General features: G+C 33.6%; 1 protein-coding gene and 1 long non-coding RNA gene across 2 annotated transcripts; both read left to right on the top strand.

The window, feature by feature from the left end:
* The first annotated feature begins 3,690 nt into the window (after positions 1-3,690).
* Positions 3,691-8,802, top strand: LOC126706133 (gamma-glutamyl peptidase 5-like). Its single transcript, XM_050405435.1, has 4 exons — positions 3,691-4,186; positions 7,899-8,060; positions 8,178-8,345; positions 8,448-8,802. The coding sequence occupies exons 1-4, from the start codon at positions 3,872-3,874 to the stop codon at positions 8,547-8,549; spliced, it is 747 nt and encodes a 248-aa protein (XP_050261392.1). The 5' UTR covers positions 3,691-3,871; the 3' UTR covers positions 8,550-8,802.
* Positions 8,803-11,876: 3,074 nt separating this feature from the next.
* On the top strand, positions 11,877-16,916 carry LOC126707298 (uncharacterized). Its single transcript, XR_007648890.1, has 3 exons — positions 11,877-12,022; positions 15,249-15,415; positions 16,173-16,916. It is a non-coding gene; the product is annotated as an uncharacterized LOC126707298 (long non-coding RNA).
* Positions 16,917-19,646: the final 2,730 nt, after the last annotated feature.

The following is a 19,646-nucleotide window of genomic DNA, read 5'->3' as shown; positions in this document are numbered from 1 at the left end:
GGTGTGTTGTGAAAGACATAGAACCAAACAAACACAGTGACAAGGTTGAGTCAAAAGCACTATCAAAGAGCTGACTTTCCATTAACAAATCAATTGGCCATGCAAATTGAGTGAAAAAGTACTCTTTCTTCTTTCTTCTTCTTGTTTTCTTTCCCCTCTTTCTTTCTCCCACTAATTTAAGAAATCAATTTTCCACACGGTTTGTGCAACTACTAAACAAGAAATTAATGGTAATGTACCAGAATTAATCTATAATACTACTACGTACGAAACTTGAAAGGAAAGCCAACGCCATCAAATTTAATTGGTGAGTCGTATCATTTTTGCATGGTTGCTTCTTTAGATAGCAATATGCTGTAACTTACTAGTCATACAACAAGCAAATAAGTCATGTTATTTTCCGTGTTGGACAGGGCGGGTTTGCAATAGGGATTTTATAATTTGTGCCAGCCTCTTCATTGTGTGCAAAATGATAGGGTGAATATATATATATTTTCAAGATTTGAACAGTTCTAGTTTCAATCTGTACCAGAAAGTTATAAAAAAATTATTATTTTCTTCCCTCTTTTATTTTTTTTATCTAAATTTAAAATTTAATAATTATGGTAACTATTAATGGGTATTTATTATGGTTATGTTTGTATATAGAATTATATAAGTAGTATATATCTACTATTTAAAGAAAATGTGGTTGGTAAGATTTTAATTAACTTTTTAATTATAAAATGGAATTTAAAATTAATTAAAAACATATAATAGAATTGATTTTAAAAAAAAATGACTAAATATGTTGGGGTATTTTGGGAGTTTTAGTGAACATTCATCAAAGTTAATTTCATTCCATTCAATTCTTTCCAATTTTAGGAGGAATGAAAATTTTGAGCCTTGAGTTTTCAAGTGAAAATGAAGGAATGAGTGTTCTTTCCTACGGATTCTATTTTCTCCCACTTAAAACAAGAGAATAATCTTTCCATTCACTCCATTAACCTCCCCCTGTGGATGGCAATTTTGCCCTGCCCCGCTTGACCCACCCCTCCTCGCTCCACCCCACACGAATTTTCCCCACCCCGCAAAAGTGATAGGCGGGGATGGAGTGAGATTTTAGCCCACACCACAGGGCGGGGTAGGGATGGGTTTAGAATTTTTAGACCCAACCCGCCCCGCCCCGCCCCGCCCCATTCTTGCCCGCCCCACATTGATAAGGGCTAAATTGTAAAATTTTCATATATTAAAACCTTACGATTTAAACAAACATATCATGAGCTTATTTTATTCTACCCAACAAAGATTTCTACCCCTCTCTTTTTTCTCTAGCAATGTTGGAAATAAGGTATCAATTTTAACATTTTTTTTTGTCTTTATTATAAACAAATTTATATATTATTGAATCATTGATTTTGTATTATGAGATTTTTGTTTTTGTTGTAATATTGTCTTGTTAAACACTTTAATAATATTATTCAATTTTTGCCAAAAATTAGTATGATTTGATGGGATAAATTTATTGTTAATTTTAAGTATATTTTTATTAACGAAACAAGTTTTATTAAAAATAATTGCAATAGTTGTGGGCAAATTAACAAGAAGTAGAGTTTTACAGGGTGGGGTGGGGTTTCGCGGGGCCCCAAGGGACGGGGATGGGGTAGGAAAATTTTCCCCATCATGCGGGGCGAGGCGGGGGGATGGGGTACAATGAAACCATGTGGGGCGGAGGCAAAGACCCCATCCTTTGGACTTGCCCCGCCCCATTGCCATCCCTACGCTCCCCCCCCCCCCCCCCCCCCAAGCGAACAATAGAATAGAAAGAATATTTTGAAAGAATAATATTATCTCTCCTCCCAAATGGAGTGTTAGAAATAATTTACCTAATGAAGTTTGGAAAATTATTAGGTACTCCCGGAGTATCATAAATGTGTATTCTCTCCTCTCATTTGAATGGTAGGGCCCACCATGAATTTAATTAGTGAGACTCACCATTTATGTGAGAGGAGGGGGTACGCATTTATGATACTCCGGTAGTATACAATAATTTCCCATGAAGTCTTCATCATGAACGTAAAAAGAAAACTAAACTAAACTTTCTTTTTATTTCAATGAAAAACCTGATGTAAAAATAGTTTTCTTCATTTTCTTGTGTTTGGTAGTACCATAAAAAATGAGTAAAAGGAAAACTATATCTTAATTTCCCTTATTTAGCTTGGCATGAGATGGAAACTAATTCATCAACTAATATATTTCCGAAAAGTCGAAAGCTATGTGATAGGGGTTTTGTGAAATCTCTTCTAAAATATTAATGGGTAAAAGGATTGGAGTTGGTTGAATGTTATTACCAGAATAACCTAATCCTTTTTTTACTAAGACCTGCATAGAAATATGCTACTGACGTGAGTAAAGCTAAAGCAACAGTAGTATTTATATCATTTGTAGGCACATCTAATTCCCCATGAGGTAACTGTATGATTTTCCAAGGTAAAAGAGCACCCAACCAATTCGAAACAAAAATAAATAGAAACAAAGTTCCAATAAAGGGAACCCATGGACAGTATTCTTCGCCAATCTGAGTTTTGCTCACACCTCGAATGAATTCAAGAACATATTTGAAGAAATTCTGACTGTTAGTAGGAATTCTCTTCCGTTAAAAATTTCTAGAAAACAACTCTATCTCACTTGAAACTAAATAAGGAAAATAACTTTATCTCATATGAAACTAAATAAAGAAAGTTAAGAGATAGTTTTCTAACTCATTTTAAAATTGCTACCAAACATGGGAAATGAGATAGTATTTTAGATAATACTGTTTGAAAAATGATTTTTTTTTTTTTTTTTTTTTTAATGTTAACATCGAAACAAATAGACTTCAAGGCAATGTAAAAACCAATATCCACTAAGGGGGTTCTCAAAAAAATAATTGGAATTTTATTACATGGAATAATTATACTATCCTTAATGTAATCATTCAGTATATCAAATATATCCTAAATATGAAGAAAATAAAATATTATAAAAGATACGGAACTAAAAATTAAAACCCATTTTAAAAAATTAAAAATAAAATAAACTTACCACACATAAACCCATCATAACCTGAAATTTAAATAAATTTGGGAATAGTATAAAATTATTGTGATTTTTTTTTTTTCTTGGGGGTCTTAATAACTATGAGGGCTAATTTCATTACGTTAGCTCTCTGCTCCACTCCTACGTTATTGGGCCTTTGCTTGCTAACTATAAGGGCTATTTTCATTACCTTAGCTCTCTCCTCCACTCCTACGTTATTGGGTCTTTGCTTGCATAGCAGACATTTTGGTTCCCTACTAAGAGTGTTGGAAACTATATGCGTAGTTGATTGAAAAGGCAGACTTGTGTGGAACTTGACGTAGATTCATTTGCAATTCTTAATCAGGTCACTAAACAGGTCAGATTCATATAGTGTTACTGTTTTTTTCTTTTGTTCTGTTGTTTTTCTTTTTTTTAATGGAGTTTACTTTACAATAACAGTTTTATTACTGTAGCCAACCAATGAAAATTAAAAATAGTGAACAGTTTTAAAAAGGGGGCAAATTTGGTATAACCATGGCAAATTTTGTAGCCAAACACTACCTCTAATTCTAAAACCCAACCACTTTATAAACAGCTGCATATGTTGTTTGTCTGAACCCATAGAAAAAAACACACACACACATCCCAAAAGGCCTAGAGAAGAAAGAACAGCCTCTCTCTCTCTCTCTCTTCCTCTCCCTCCCTCTCTCTCTCTCTCTCTCTATAAGTGTGTCTCTGTAAAACCCAATAGAGGGATTGAGAGATTTGAGACAGAGAGACTCACATTTTTTTTGGAGAGTGAGTGTTGCTTGTGTGAGAGAGAGAGAAAAATATGGCAATGGGTGGCAAAAGATTTGCTATTCTTCTATGTGCTGAGGACTCTGACTATGTGAAGAAAGTGTACGGAGGGTATTTTGGTGTGTTTGTGAGAATGCTGGCTGAGAAAGGTGAGATATGGGACGTGTATCGTGTTGCCTCTGGTGAGTTTCCTAAGGAAGATGAGATCGGACTGTTTGATGGGTTTGTCATCACTGGAAGCTGCAATGATGCTCATGGCAATGACGTTTGGATCTGCAAGCTATTGAATCTCCTCAAGAAATTGGATTCCATGAAGAAAACTATTCTGGGTATTTGCTTTGGCCACCAGGTAAACTTTTCTCTCTCTTTTTTTTTACCAAACTCATCACTTCTAGTAGTTTTTTACTTTCCGGTTAATATATGCATGTAATAATTATTTATTTTTTTAAAAAAAATTATCAAAAAAAGTTAGAATTTTTTTTTATTTTTTCATAAAAAAATTTCTAAAATAATTTAATAATGTATGCATTAGTAAAACACTTCTTCCCTTCTTTGTGTGGAAAAATTGAATTTATTATATGGGTTTTTTTTTTTTTTTAATATTTTGTGCAATTGCCTTCACAATTAGTTTAGCTGTCTTTATTCAAATAGTTGTATGGTGCTTATCTTCTCAATTTGGATTTTGGGAAAAATGTGAGTGATTGTTATAGATTTTTGAGATTTTAAGGAAAAAGATAGTTCCCATCGGTTTTTGGTGTCCACGTTTAGAAACACTCGAGATTAGTGCGATCCACCTTCCACCATGTAAGTTGCACTAACAAGCGGTGAGATTGCCACATTACGCGTACCACACATTGTCGTTTTAGAAAAACCCTCACTCTTACAACACCATTGTCCTTCTCAAACTCAAAGAAGTTCTATCTCTTTATTTGGACAAAAATAAATAGTAAATATATGCTAGAAAAAGAATATTTGCTTAAACAGAATATCTTTCTCAAAAGGTCATTATTATTATTATATTATTATTAATAGTTACCATTTGAGTTAGGTTTAAAATGTTTTTTAAAAGAAAAAAACCATTGGAGAAGGGAGAAGCTGTTTGTAGATTGCACCTGGAAATATGAATAAATTACTCCCAACTTGTACATTTGACTTGGAAAAGGCATTATGGTAAAAGGAAGCTGATGATGTGGAGCAGTCAATTTGTCAAAAGTAAAATGAATGCAATCTTTTACTTTGACTCATGGAAATAAATAATACTAGGTTTTTCTGAGTTAGTGGATATATAGCAAACTATTAATAGTCACTTCTGTCACGGGGAGAATATCTTTTTCATATTATAAATTTAATATTGAAATCCATGAGGAATTTAAGGTTGAATATCTATCACCACATTTAGAATTCAATTTGGTTAATTATTATTTCTATTCATCTCCTCTTTACTGTGTAAGATTTTTTTTTTTTGGCATATATACAGTAAATCATTCCAATGAGCAATAGCTTTCTTGGAATAACTTCTTGGTGATAGTTAACTCAAATTATAAAATTTCTTATCATTCGAATAATCAAAAAAATCAATTAACTTCTTGATCTAATAATTAAAAGATATTATCAAAAATAGACATAATAGATTATAACTATCTCTAAAAACAACTTTTTAAGAATATATATATATTTTACAAAATGTTTTCACACTTTATGATGTGATATACTGTCATTAATAACATAGGTAAAACTCATGACAAATATCTCATAAAACAATCGTGATAAAAAAATGACTTGACTATTATTATTCTTCAAATAAAGAAGTGAATGACTTGTGTCCAGTTACCCATGGTTACTGGACACATGGGTTACCACATATTTAGGTTATTGGACACATTAGAATACGGATATATATTTAAAAGTAGACACATATTTAAATTACTGGACACATAGATTACTGGACACATTAGAATAAGGGTATATATTTAAAAGTGAACACATATTTAGGCCGTAACGTATTCAATAACAATAACCACCTGGACACAGGCTCCCCAACAGAGAAAAGAAGAAAAAGTTTCTATCTGGGATCGTAGCTAGCTAGGCCGTCATGTTTGTTAGTTTTGTCCTTGCATGTTCCTGAAATGGCTACTTTATTATAAATGTCACTGACGCAATTAAGATTCTTTATTGCCTTTAGTGATTTACCACTTAAAATTAGTGAAAAATATTAAAAGATAAATTATTAATAATAAATAATAAAATGATATGAGAATTTATAAATACCCCTATTAAAAATATTGTTAAAAAAAAACAGTGTCTCTGTAACATTAATAAAAAAAATTACTATAAATAATAAAAAATTTAATAAATTAGGAAGGAATAGAATAGTAAATGGGCCGCTGTGTTTGTTAATTCTGTCTACGCGTGGGCCAGAATTGGTCACTTTAGATGAAACTGAAAAAGTCATAAGCTGGTTCATTAATTAAGTGTGGTCCATCAAACAGTAGTCTACGTATGAATGGTTCAGTAACCGTACGATATACTTGATATAACCTCTGTTAAAGTGTTCTGATCGCTTGGTCCCTCTCTCTGATTTGGAAGACGTACGATTCAAAATCTATATTCAATCTTTCCTATTTTTTATTTACTTAAATATATATATATATATATGGATTATTTATCTTTGTATGGCTGAGAATAAACCCAACTTTTTTGACGGCGAATAAAGCCAACTTCGTGGTTTCATTTGGAGGTTGATATATGTGACATTTTGTTTTTAGTTGCACATGACATGATGATTTTTTTTTTGTTTTTTGTTTTTGCTGAATGCACATGACATGATGATTAGTAGGCTGCTATGTTACGTGTACATTATCGTTGCACCCAATTAATGGGGTTACTACCGCACATATTTTGGGACCTCCAACAAGTAGCGTGAGTTATAAAACCATTGAAACCCAAAAATCCCAACATTAATTTTGGAGCTTGGGTGGTTCTAGCTAGTGAATTTAATTGTACCAGTAATTGCCACATTAAAAAAAAAAATATTTGACTATAGAATTTGGGTGTACAAATCAAACTTCCAACCCCTATTTTTGGTTTCGGCTTTAATGTTTTTCTAAATCTTTAAATATTAGTTCAATGCCATTATTTGTGCTAGGTGGGCTTTGCTAGTATGCAATTGGATAAGCTTCCTCCTAATAAGGTCGGTGGGTTGTGAAAAAAGAAATTTCGGTTACCAATAAAAATAATTGGCATGTTTTGAGAAAAAATAAATCAAATAATTGACATGAAACTATAATGCTTGGTCAAGAATAGAGTTGAACAAAATGCGAACCTATAATATATGTGCAATGCTCCTAATGTGGACAAAGAGGATATCTATACTCTACCGTCTACCCCATACAGGCCCATCCCCATTCATGGCTGTCACAGGTTACAGTCTGTCTCTTCAAGGAAAAAAAAAACGTGGTGGCATTTCATTATTATTAAAAAATTTGTCTGATGTGTGAGTGTATAGGTAGCTAGGCACTTTGGTCCTTTGATTTAGCCATTGCCATCTTTGCTTCTTGACTGATAAATGATAGTGGTATATAAACGTCCCATATTGGATTATCCAAAAGAGAAACGTCCTGTTTTGTCCCCCATTGTTGTTGTCCTACGAAAAAGATGTGTGACATAACATGACCAAGTTTATCTTACTTTTTAATTTCCAATTTGAAAAAACATTGCTTTTGTTGGATGATGTTTGCTCTTTCATTGCTTTACGCAGAGTCTTTTTTGTAGCGTAGTCCTACTGGTTCCCATTTTGCTCAAAGTGCAGACAATTGCTTTCCAACACGCATTGTCGATTACACTATTACATGGTCAAATTTCCAATTGAAAATTCTGATTTTTCGGGTTCTTTTGCTGACAATGAGCCTAATGTTTTGAACATCTAAATAAAATAGAAAGTTTTCTTTACTGTTTGGTTTTTGTTCGGATAAAATAGAATTGAGGGAAAAAAAAATATGTGATTTGTTAGAGGATCTCAAAAAAATTGGGACTAAGACTTTGTTGTTGTTATTGTTATTCAGATACTAGCGCGTGCATTAGGAGGAAAGACATGCAGGAATGTGGCAGGCTGGGACATTGGAGTTAGAGCCATCCATTTATCATCATCATCATCATCATCAAATCACTTTTCGTCTTTGAAAATTCCAGCAACTCTATCTATTATTGAATGCCATCGTGATGAGGTATTTTTCTTGTGAAAGAAACTTGGTAACATGGTCATCACATAAACAAAAATTTGATGTTAATTTGATCATGTTTCAACTTGCTCAAAATACTTGTTCTAACTTATTGTATACTAGGTCCGTGAACTACCTCCTAAGGCTGAGGTAATTGCATGGTCTGAAAAGACTGGGATTGAGATGTTTAAGTATGGAAACCATATTATGGGCATCCAAGGTCACCCTGAGTACACCAAAGACATTCTTCTGCACCTTATTGACCGCCTTCTCAATCGTGATTTGATCATGGTATGTCCTCCGTCCAATCCATCTCTCTTATCATTTCCCAATTGAATGATCCAAAATATTTTGCATGAAGGAACCTCATGAATTTATAATATGTATGTGCAGGAGTCTTATGCTAAGGAGATGAAAGAAAAGTTGGGGACTTGTGAGCCAGATAGAGAGGCATTGAGGAAACTTTGCATTAGCTTTCTCAAGGGTGGATTATGATGATGAAGTACTCCAAATATTTAGTAATAATATAAAATAAAAGTGTAAATACGAAGTTTATTCAGAAGTAGACGGAAAAGATTAAGAGAAGTGAGTTATTAGGCAATGAGCTAGCAAGAAATAGGTGTCATTAGGAGGCAGGTTTAGCTGTGTTTCTATTGGCATTTTAAGATTGTGTAACTCCTATTATAGAGGAATTGGCAAGACTTCAATCAAAGTCAATAAAATTACAATGGTTCTTACTTTTGACAAATGCAAGTTGTTTCATTTTTGCATTCATGTTTTATACCATCACAAAAGTCCCAAGTGCAAACTTGACTAAGCATGATCGTATGACCTATTGACATTCACCAATCTAATTTGAAAATTTAATCAATTCCATTAAAAAAAAATTATTTGAAAGTGAAAAAATCTTAAAACCACTAAAATAGAGGAATTGGCAAGACTTCAATCAAAGTCAATAAAATTACAAAGGTTCTAACTTTTGACAAATGCAAGTTGTCTCATTTTTGCATTCATGTTTTATACCATCACAAAAGTCCCAAGTGCAAACTTGACTAAGCATGATCGTATAAACTATTGACATTCACCAATCTAATTTGAAAATTTAATCAATTCCATAAAATATATATATATATATATATATTTGAAAGTGAAAAAATCTTAAAACCACTAAAATAGTTGATAGAGGAGGGACAAGAATAAAACCTTCTCCCCTCTCCCCTTGTGTGTGTGTGTTAAAATATTTAGTATTCTCAAAAGAAAAAATAGTGGATTAATCTCACATTGGAAAATAAATGTGAGTTATAAAAGTTTAAAGTCTATACTGTGTATCTAAGAGTTAGGCCCTTTTGAATATACACTATTGTTAGTTTCTTTAATACCTTCTCTCCTCTCTCCTTTTGTGTGTGTTAAAATACTTAGTATTAAAAATAAAAAATAAAAAAATAAGAGAGAGAGAGAGAGAGAGAGAGAGAAGGGACAAGAATTTTGTGGGGGAAGCATAAAATTTAGAAGGAAACCATCCTAGTCAAAACTTCAATCAAAGTCAATAAAATTACAAAGGTTCTGACTTTTGACAAATGCAAGTTGTTTTATTTTTGCATTCATGTTTTATACCATCACAAAAGTCCCAAGTGCAAACTTGACTAGCATGATCGTATAACCTATTAACATTCACCAATCTAATTTGAAAATTTAATCAATTCCATAAATATATATATATATATATATATATTTTAATTTGAAAGTGAAAAGATCTTAAAACCATTAAAATAGTTGAAGAAGGAGGGACAAGAATTTTATGGGGGAAGTATAAAATTTAGAAGGAAACCATCCTAGTCAAAGATTCCGGGATTCATGATGTTTCTCTTTTGACTACAATAGTCTGCTTGTTGTTCACATTAAAGATTCCAGGATTTGTGATGGTTGTACATTTTTTGATATTTTAGAAAGGGCTTTACTAACGTATACTTGAGGGAAGGTGTTGGTGCAAGTACTTTTATGCGTATCAAGAAGGTAAGTTGCACATCAAACAGTTAAAGAAGTTCTATTTGATTATTTGGTTCTTGTTCTTGTTCTTGTTCTTGTTTCTTTTTACCAGTTTACAAAAGTCATTGTTAAAAAACAAAATTCAAATGATTTATTTCTTTTGAGTGATGTAAATAAAAGGTATTCCCTCAATTCCTTTCTCTCCTCACTTCTTTTCTAGCCATTATTGACGAAGAAAACATTTTTCCCCCTTTCGAAACCTTCCCTTCCTCCATCTTTTTTAAGCAAAGTGTAAACACAGCAGCATTAAGATGGGTTTTAACTGTGGCATTTTTAAGTCCTATAAAAAAGGATTTGACAAGTTAGTATATCAATAAAGATCTAAAGGTTTTTGACAATTGAAATTCTTTAACTATCCATTAATATATAGGTAACAAAATAATAAAACGAATTTTGAACGTTCACTCTAAAAATTAACATCTAAACCCAGGACAGAAATTATAAAATTGTGGAAGGATTTATTAAAAATTTCAGCACAGAAATCATAAATTTGCGGAAGAATCTCCCTCTCCGAATCTAAATTAGTAAAATTCAAGTCCTTGTGATGTGATGCATGTTACTACCCTGTGAGATATCTCTCTCTGATTCTGAAAACTATCCTATGCTTTGCTATTTTCATTTTTTCCTACACTTTTTGTGCACGTTTTTAAAGTGTCGTTGACCAAAATTTACTGTTAGAGATAACAAAATAAAATATATTTAATCCTATGGGAAACATGACTATTCACGGGTTGGCCAAAATAGAGAAGAGAATTGTTTGCCCAAAAAATTTTAAAAAATAAAAATAAAAATAAAAATTGAGAAGAGAATTTTACCTTTTACTATTAAAGCTTCACAGGCTCTTTCATCAAAATACTTTTTTTTACTTTAGAATTAGAATATCTAAGAGCATCAAGGATTCTAAAAATAGCTTTTAGTATCTCAAAACACTATTTTATCTATTTTAACACTTCATTTTATAATACACTTTATATCAAAACTTTTATATTTTTTAACACTTCATCAAAATATCATTTCTTTATTATTTTTTATTCATCATCTTAATCTTTTCATCTCTCTTTCTCTGTGTATCTTTCTTCTCCCACCACTCATGACACCGTTAGGCACCACCACCTTAGCCACTGCAAAATCAAAACCCAAGCCACCACCCACTGAAAACTAGAAACCATTGAAACCCAACCCACTAGAAAACTGAAACCACCAAAATCGAAACCCATAGTAAAACCAATACCACCGAAACCTAACCTATTGGAAAATCCAAACCATCAAAATCGAAACCCACATCAAAACCATAACCACCAAAACCCAACCCACTGGAAAACCAAAACCGCGGAAACCAAATCCATAGCAAAACCATAACCACCAAAATCCACTACAAAATCGAAATCCAAGCCACCACCCACCATCCACCACCTACCTTTCAAACCCAAACCCACGTCACGAACCTAGAAAACCACACCCAAACCCATCAACAGTGAGACAAAACTGGCACACCAAGACCCACAACCAAAACCACCACCCACAACACAACCAAGAGAGTGGGTGAGGAGCTAGAAAGCACGGGTGTGGCTCCAGGGCTGCCACAACCGCACCCAACTTGCACGAACGCACCGTGCGGCCGTTGATGCGGCTGCAAACGCTTCCATGGTGAGTACTTTTTTTTTCCCTGTTTTCCAATTCATGCTGAATTAGGCCGAAATACATGTTAAAAAATAAGTAAATAAAAATTCTATAAAACTCACCAGAAGCAACTTTAAACAAAAAAAAAAAAAAAAAACCCTAATCTCTCACTCTCTCTCTCTCTCTCAAATTCCCTCCATCTCTCCTTTGCCTCACAACCCAAACTCACTCTTCATCTCTTGGTCTCAATCTCTCCATCTTTCGGTCTCAAGCTCACTGACCCAAGTCCCAAGCTCACTCAGGTATTTTTCTTTCATTCTCACGCTCCATTATACTCTCACATGCTCTATTGCTCATTCTATATTTTTCCTTCAATCTGTATTTGTTATCTTATTTTTTTAATTTTTATATAAGCTGTAATATTGAGACTTGAGTTAATTTCTTATTTAGTTATTATATATATTTGTCAAATTATTTGTTGGTTAAACAACTTAAATTGAAATTATTGAATTTTCAATGGATGAGGCTACTAGTGCAGAACCTCTATCAGATGAAGGTCCTCTTTGGAAATATGTAACTAAATTGGAAAAACCTGCTTGTTCTACTTTTAAATTAGGTGGAAACACACGTTTTAAGTGTAACTATTGTAATGGAACTTTTGTGGGATCTTACTCTAGGGTTAAGACTCATTTACTAAAAATAAGTGGTCACAATATTAGAGCCTGTATAAAGGTGACACCAGGTCATAGGTTGGAAATGTAGAGAGTGCATGATCAAGTTGAGAATGATAAGTTAAATTAGGTCACAATATTAGAGGTCGAATTCCCTTACCCCCCCCCCCCCCCCGGGTGGACTAATAGAGTCGCCACCTAAATTAAGTCTAGGAACCATATATATAGCGCCTTTACGTGGAAGGACTAATCTTACTACCAGAGTATGGGTTCAAAGTTTAGGTATGAGGATGGGAAAGTGTTAGGCAACCAATCTCACCTGACCTGTGGGTCGGTTTCCAGTCATTATGCCTTACGTCTTAATCTCATAAAAGGCTCATTTAATATTATTATCTATACTCACACACACACTAGCATACATCTAGCAATCAACATGGCATTAGTCATCCCAAAAACCTTAAAATACATCTATCATGGCAACTCACATTAAGCCTAGTATATATCTATCATGCATATCATATCATCTCATCCAAGGCAGCAAACAACAAGATATCACAAGGGCAAAAACATAGACATGGAAACATCAAAGACACATGTGATTGCATTCTAGACATCAAGAACACATCATCCAACCAAGCATGTTCAACTCATCATTAAATATATATCCAATGCATGTTCATGTGGATGCATAACTTACCTTACTACATCTCATCACCTATGCATCAATGAATGGACATGTGAATGCATGTTCATGGTATTAAAGCAAGAAAAGAAAAAAAAAAACCCCTAATCTAGCATGTTAAAGACAAATAAACAATTAAACAGAGGAACGAAGACCCAAAAATATAAAAAGGAGCCAAAATAGAGGCATATGACACAAGGAAATAAAGAAAAAGAAGCAGAAAACTCAAATTAGGGTTTCTGGGCTGAAGTATGCGTGCGCATACATAAGCCTGCATACGCAGGCTAGTTGTATGTGTACGCATACTTCAAGCCTGTGTGCGCATACAAAATTATGCATGCGCAGACACACCCCTGAAAACCCTACCCCAGAAACTCAGAAATACAAAACAAAGCGGAAACAAAAACTAAGGAAACTAACAACCTAACATGCTTTTGATATAAAAATAAACAACCTAAACTAACAACAAAAATATCCAAAATAAACAAAGCAAAATCTATTCCTAAATATGCATTGGATTTAACAACAAACAAGAACACACTTAACACATCAAAACATGTTCATTGAACTATCCAAAGATTCAACTCTCTAATCAAAATATGATGAGACACAACAAATCAAAACCAAACAAAATCAAATCATGTTTCTATAGATTATGCAACATATAAATCAATTAAGAACAACAAGAGTTATAAAGTCTCTGGTAAAGTTAGCTCAACTAGTAAAGTTTTTTATGGTTGTATAAGAGATTTGAGGTTCAATTCCCGCCTACACCAAAAAACTGATTGGTGTCTTGGTTTGATGATAAAGAGCTATCATTAGGAGCAGACGCCACAAGTTTAAACTCTCTCTCTCTCTCTCTCTCAAAAAAAAAAAAAAAAAAAAAAAAAAAAAAAACCAAGTTATAAAGATCCAATTCAAGGAAAAGCCATGAAGGTAGACTCCCTTGCTTATGGAAACACACTTGATTGATATATAACCAGTCCCTCAGTGCCTACAACACAAAGATTAAGTTGAGAGAACAAGAGAATTAAATAATACAATAGGTTTTGATAATCACAACTCAAGAATAAGATTAATTTTTAAAAAGGTTTTGAGAAATCAAATTGGAAAAATAATTTCTGCCTTAGAACTAACTAAAAAGAGGTTTTTAATTTGTAAAAAATATGCAAAGGTGTTGTGTGGGAGTTTTGGAAAAGAGATTTAGGATTTTAGAGAAGATGAAGGCCAAAAGATCAATCTCTCTATAGTTAGGGTTTTGATTGGAGGCATAAGATGAGTATTTATATGTTAAAATTAGGGTTTTCAAACTTTTTAATGATCTTTGGACGATCTCAAGGGTCCATGGGCCGGCCCACATCAAAGCATTACGTTTTAGGCCCTTAAAATAAAATTTTAAAAAGTAAGAAAATCGGACTACCCAGTTGGCGCAACTTCAAACAATCACAAATCACTTAATATGAGTCTAAATTAGGCAAAATTTGTGTTCAAATTGAAGCTCAGGATGTCTAATTTCCAATGAAATCAACCCCACTCAAAAATTCTTTGTGCATCAAAAGTTATGGTCAAAACATTGAGCAGAAGTCATTTTTCAATATCAATTTCAAAGCGTTTTGAGTTGTAATTACTTCCAAACTATTGAACTCTTTAATTACTCTTTGTTGACATATGTCAACCTTGTCATTGGAGCTGGGGACCAAAATTTATTAACGGGTGCAAAATGCGGTATCTACACCCTCCCCCCTCCCTTTCCATGGGCTATTCTCTCATTCCAGGAATAGGAAGGGAGTGGTAGTACAGATGAAGTAGGTCTTGGTAAGAGAAGGAAGGTGATTGTGAAATCTCCTTTGGAGAAAGCATTCTAGAATACTGCTAGAGTTGAATTGGACAGTAAAATTGCTAGGATGTTTTATACTGGTGGGCTTCCGTTTCACTTTGCAAGGAGCCCAAATTATCATAATTCCTATGCATATGTTGCTACCCATAACATTCTAGGTTATGTTCGTCCTAGATACAATGCCTTAAGAATAACACTTTTGCAAAAAGAAAAAGCTAATGTTGAAAGACTTTTGAAACTAATTAACGACTTTTGGCTTGCAAATGGTTTAAGTATAGTTTCTAATAGATGGTCAAATCCACAAAGGAGACCTCTTATTAATATTATGGCTACATCAGATGGGGGTCCAATGTTTATAAAGGCAATTGATGGGTCGAGTACAAAGACAAACATTTTATTGTTGGGTTGTTGAACGATGCTATAAAAGAGACTGGGCATGAAAAAGTTATCCAAGTCATCATTGATAATGCTAATGTGATGAAGGCTACTGGAGCTCTTGTTGAAGGTGAGTATCCCAAAATATTTTGAATACCATGTGTTGTCCACACTTTCAATCTAGCTTTGAAGAATATTTGTGCAACAAAAAACACTAAAAAGAATGAAGTTACATATGAAGAATGTAGTTGGATTACACGTATTGCTGACAATGCATCATTCATACATGTTTTTATAATGAACCATTCAATGGGGTTGGCAATGTTTAATGAATTTTGTCCGTTAAAACTGCTCCAAGTTGCTAATACTAGATTTGCTTCGATTATTATTATGCTGAAAAGGTTGAAGTTGATAAAAAGATGCCTTCAAGTCATGGCTATTAGTGACCAATGAGCTTCTTATAGGGAGGATGATGTTGGAAAAGTTCAAAAAGTGAAAAATATGATTCTAAGTGATCATTGGTGGGATGTTGTTAATTATATCATTGAAGTCACAACACTTAATTTTGATATGCTACGAGAAGCTGATACAAATAGACCTTGTCTTCATCTTATGTATGAAATGTGGGATTCAATAATAGAAAAGGTGAAGGCGGTAATATATCGGCATGAAGTCTTGGGAGCAAATGAGCATAGCTTATTTTTTCATGTGGTGTATGATATACTCATTGATCAATGGACTAAAAATTGTATACCATTACATTGCTTAGCTCATTCCTTAAATCCTAAGTAAGTACTTTCATTTTCTATTTTCCTTAATTCCCCCTTCTAGTAAAACACACATTTCATCATCTACATTTGGTATTTTTTTTTTTTTTTTTTAACTAGGTATTACTCAATTGAATGGCTTTCGGAGAATCCAAATCGCCTCCCTCCACATCAAGATCATGAAATTTCTGTAGAAAGGAGCAAGAGTTCAGAGCAATACTTTGAAGATGAGAATGAATTAAGGATGGTGAAAGTTGAGTTTGCTACATTTTCAGGAGGGAGGTTTCCTTTACCAGATGCATTGACAAATAGGTGGCTCTTACAACCTTTGGTTTGGTGGCAATACCATGGCTCTTCATTACCAACGCTTCAAACTCTTGACTTTAAACTTCTTGGACAACCTCGTTCATCCTCATGTGCTAAGAGGAATTGGAGCACATACAAATTCATTCATTCCTTAAAAGAAACAAAATGGCTCCTGCACGTGCTAAGGATTTGGTATTTGTGCATTCTAATCTTCGACTCTTGTCAAGGCGCCATGAGGAGTATGTAAATGTAGCAACAAAGATGTAGGATATTGCAAGAGACTCTTGGAATGAGAGTGAAATACATGGAGGAGTCAGAATTCTTGAGAATGCTACCCTTACACTTGATGAGCCAGAGTTGGAGGCCATGGTTATTGGGAATGCTAGCTATAGTGTTACTACTAATGAAAGTGAAGTTCAAAGTGAAGTTATTAATCTTGAAAATGATGATGAAAGTTTTATTTGATTGTCTTGAAAACTTGTCTTTTATTTTGTTTTTGTTTCAAACTTGTGGGTTTTATTCTAATTTCTAAACATCATGGAATGGTTATGTATTCAATATTCACTTTATTATCTACTATTACTCTTAAATTGGTATATGTTTACCATTATATGAAAAAAAAAATATGCTTAGCAATATATAGAAAATATAAATAAAAATATTTTTAATAATTTTTTAATAAACATATCCCGCCGCACCCATACTCTACTTTTTCAAAAATTGCTGAGTCCCACACCCACACTCAAACCCAAATCCGCACCCGTGCTTCATAGGTGAGAAGAAAAAATCAAGGAGAGAGAGAGAGATGAGAGGGAATCAAAGACCACCCATGGCCATAGTAAAACCGAGAGAGTGAGAAAGGAGAGAAAATCAGAGAGAGAATGAGAGGAAGAGAGAACAAAAGAGAGGAAGAGAGAACAAAAGAGAGGAAAATGAGAAAGTGAGAAAGTGAGAAAGTGAGAGGTTTGAGAGATGTTGGGGAAGACAGAAAGAGTTAGGGAAGACAGAAAGATTTAGGGAAGAAAATAGTTTTTTTAATCAAAGGATGAGAGATGTATAATAAAATATTAGTTTTTATTTTTAACTTTGTGCTACATTAAGCTGTCAAAGATGGCAGCTTACCGTAGCTAAGTTGTTATTTTTTTTAGCTATAGCATCTTTTTTGTGAACCACATTTTAGTGCTTTAGTTGTTAAAATAACATTTTAGCATTTATACAATACTTGATGTGTATGCTCTAAACAGTGTTGTTTAGCAAAAAAAAAAAAGAATAACTAACAGTGTTCATTGTTCTTTAAATCCTGAGTAGCCAGGACCACACATTGCTTTACAACTTTTTGTCACAATTATGATGTGTCACAATTATGATGTGCCAGACTTTAAGTTGTTTTTTATCACATACACATGAACCCATTATTTTTTCTCCATCACTCACGTTCTGCTACATCACAATTGTGATAAAAAAGTTGTGAAATAAGTTGTGATACTAGATTTTCTCTTAAATCCATAGGTTAATAGAATGGTTCTAGGATTACAAATTATTCCACAATTTTTTTTCACAACTCTATCGTGACAGATTGAAAATGGTTGCTTATCACTTAAATGTGGATCCATAGTCTTTTCTCAATCACTCACACTCTACCCCTTACAGTTGCGGTAAAGAAACTGTATAATAGTTTGTGGTGCTAGATTTATTTTTGTTGGGTTATCTAGAAGGGCAATAATAAAAACGGTGTTTTCACTGTTAAATCACCATTCCATCTATCTCAAATTAGATGGGGAAAAACATATGGGCAATACGGAAGAGGTTGAAAATGCATCTCTGGAGGGCTGCTATGGATTTACTTCCCATAAAGGAGGAGATTAGACCAGCCTGGAGGTATCGAAGATTGAAAAAGAACCAATATTACAGTACCCTATTTCAAAAATATACTATTACAAAGGATAGTCAGTAGTGTGGTTTTACTCAAGAAGAGAGTTGTAAATTGAAGCAATACATGTAAACTCTCTTAAACAGCTGATAATGAATTTGATAGCTCGTTCACAGGAGGTGCTTGATGGAATTATCACACTTCCAACTAGGTGGGCATCATGCTTAAAACTTGAAACAACTATATGCTTTAATTTGAGTTTGCATGTAATTTGTTTATAGTAAAATTATATTACCGCTCACTTGTGCATGATACATGGTAAAAACTAAAAAGGGGAAGAGTCTTGAAAGAAGGCATATGTAAAGCAGTTGTGAAGCAAGGGAAATCTAAAACAATTGCTTATTACATGATAATAACTAATAAGACATTAATTGAGAAGGAAATTATAATAATTTAAAATTTGAAAACCAAAAGGGGATTTGTGTCCAATTAGGCAATCACTCCAAAAATCAGGAAGAGCTTGACATTGCATCATGAAAGTTGTCCTAAGGATTGAGGTCGTGAATACTTGTGTCCAGTAAAAACTGACAGTAATTGTCAGAAAGTAAGTATAAATAAAGACTATATCTATATGAGCAAAAGGGACAAAATTCATGCCAAGGTCTTAGATGGATTGGTTTGGTAAATGGTGAAATTGTTTTGAATGTATAGAGGGAATATAACCTCCAGAAATTAGAAGGGCTAGAGTAAGAGAATTAAGATATTACAGTAAGGAATGAGAGTCTTATTTCGTAAGTCTTTAATTACAATGCCAGTAACCTTTTATACTTAAGGCTACTCAAGTACAAGGCAATTGAGTGCTGTCAATTAGCCTAACCAACTTCTGACTAATTACTAAAACCTTCTAACTTCTAGCTACCTAACAGTTCACTAAAGCTTGCTAATTAGTCACATGTAGAATTGAATTGATACATGTGAACATTACTAATTAGTTATAGATATACACAAGCTATCACAATCATCAGCTACCATCTAACAATATGCACACGCCTAATACATAGACCTCTCACAACCTTTGCCACTGCTAACTCTCCACTGCTGTTGCATCACTATATTACTGATGCATCAGCACTTGCACTACAGCACAACACCAACACTAGCTAGCATCACAACAAAATGAATGATACATAGCAGTAAAACATAGCTGCTATATCATAGCAACATACTAAACTAGCAAGACAGCACCACCCTAAGCACGGCATAACAAGGCAGGGTCCTAACATTCCTTCCCCTTTCAAAAAACCTTGCCCACAAGGTGTAGAAACTACAGTTGAAGCTGATGTAGGTTTTCCTAAGTAGCATCTTCCTTGGATCTGCCATGCCATTGAACTAATACCTTAGTTACGTTTCTCAATGCA

The sequence above is a fragment of the Quercus robur genome, chromosome 11, assembly GCF_932294415.1.
Source record: "Quercus robur chromosome 11, dhQueRobu3.1, whole genome shotgun sequence".
NCBI classification, from domain to species: Eukaryota; Viridiplantae; Streptophyta; class Magnoliopsida; order Fagales; family Fagaceae; genus Quercus; species Quercus robur.
This window is presented reverse-complemented; position numbering and strand designations above follow the sequence as displayed.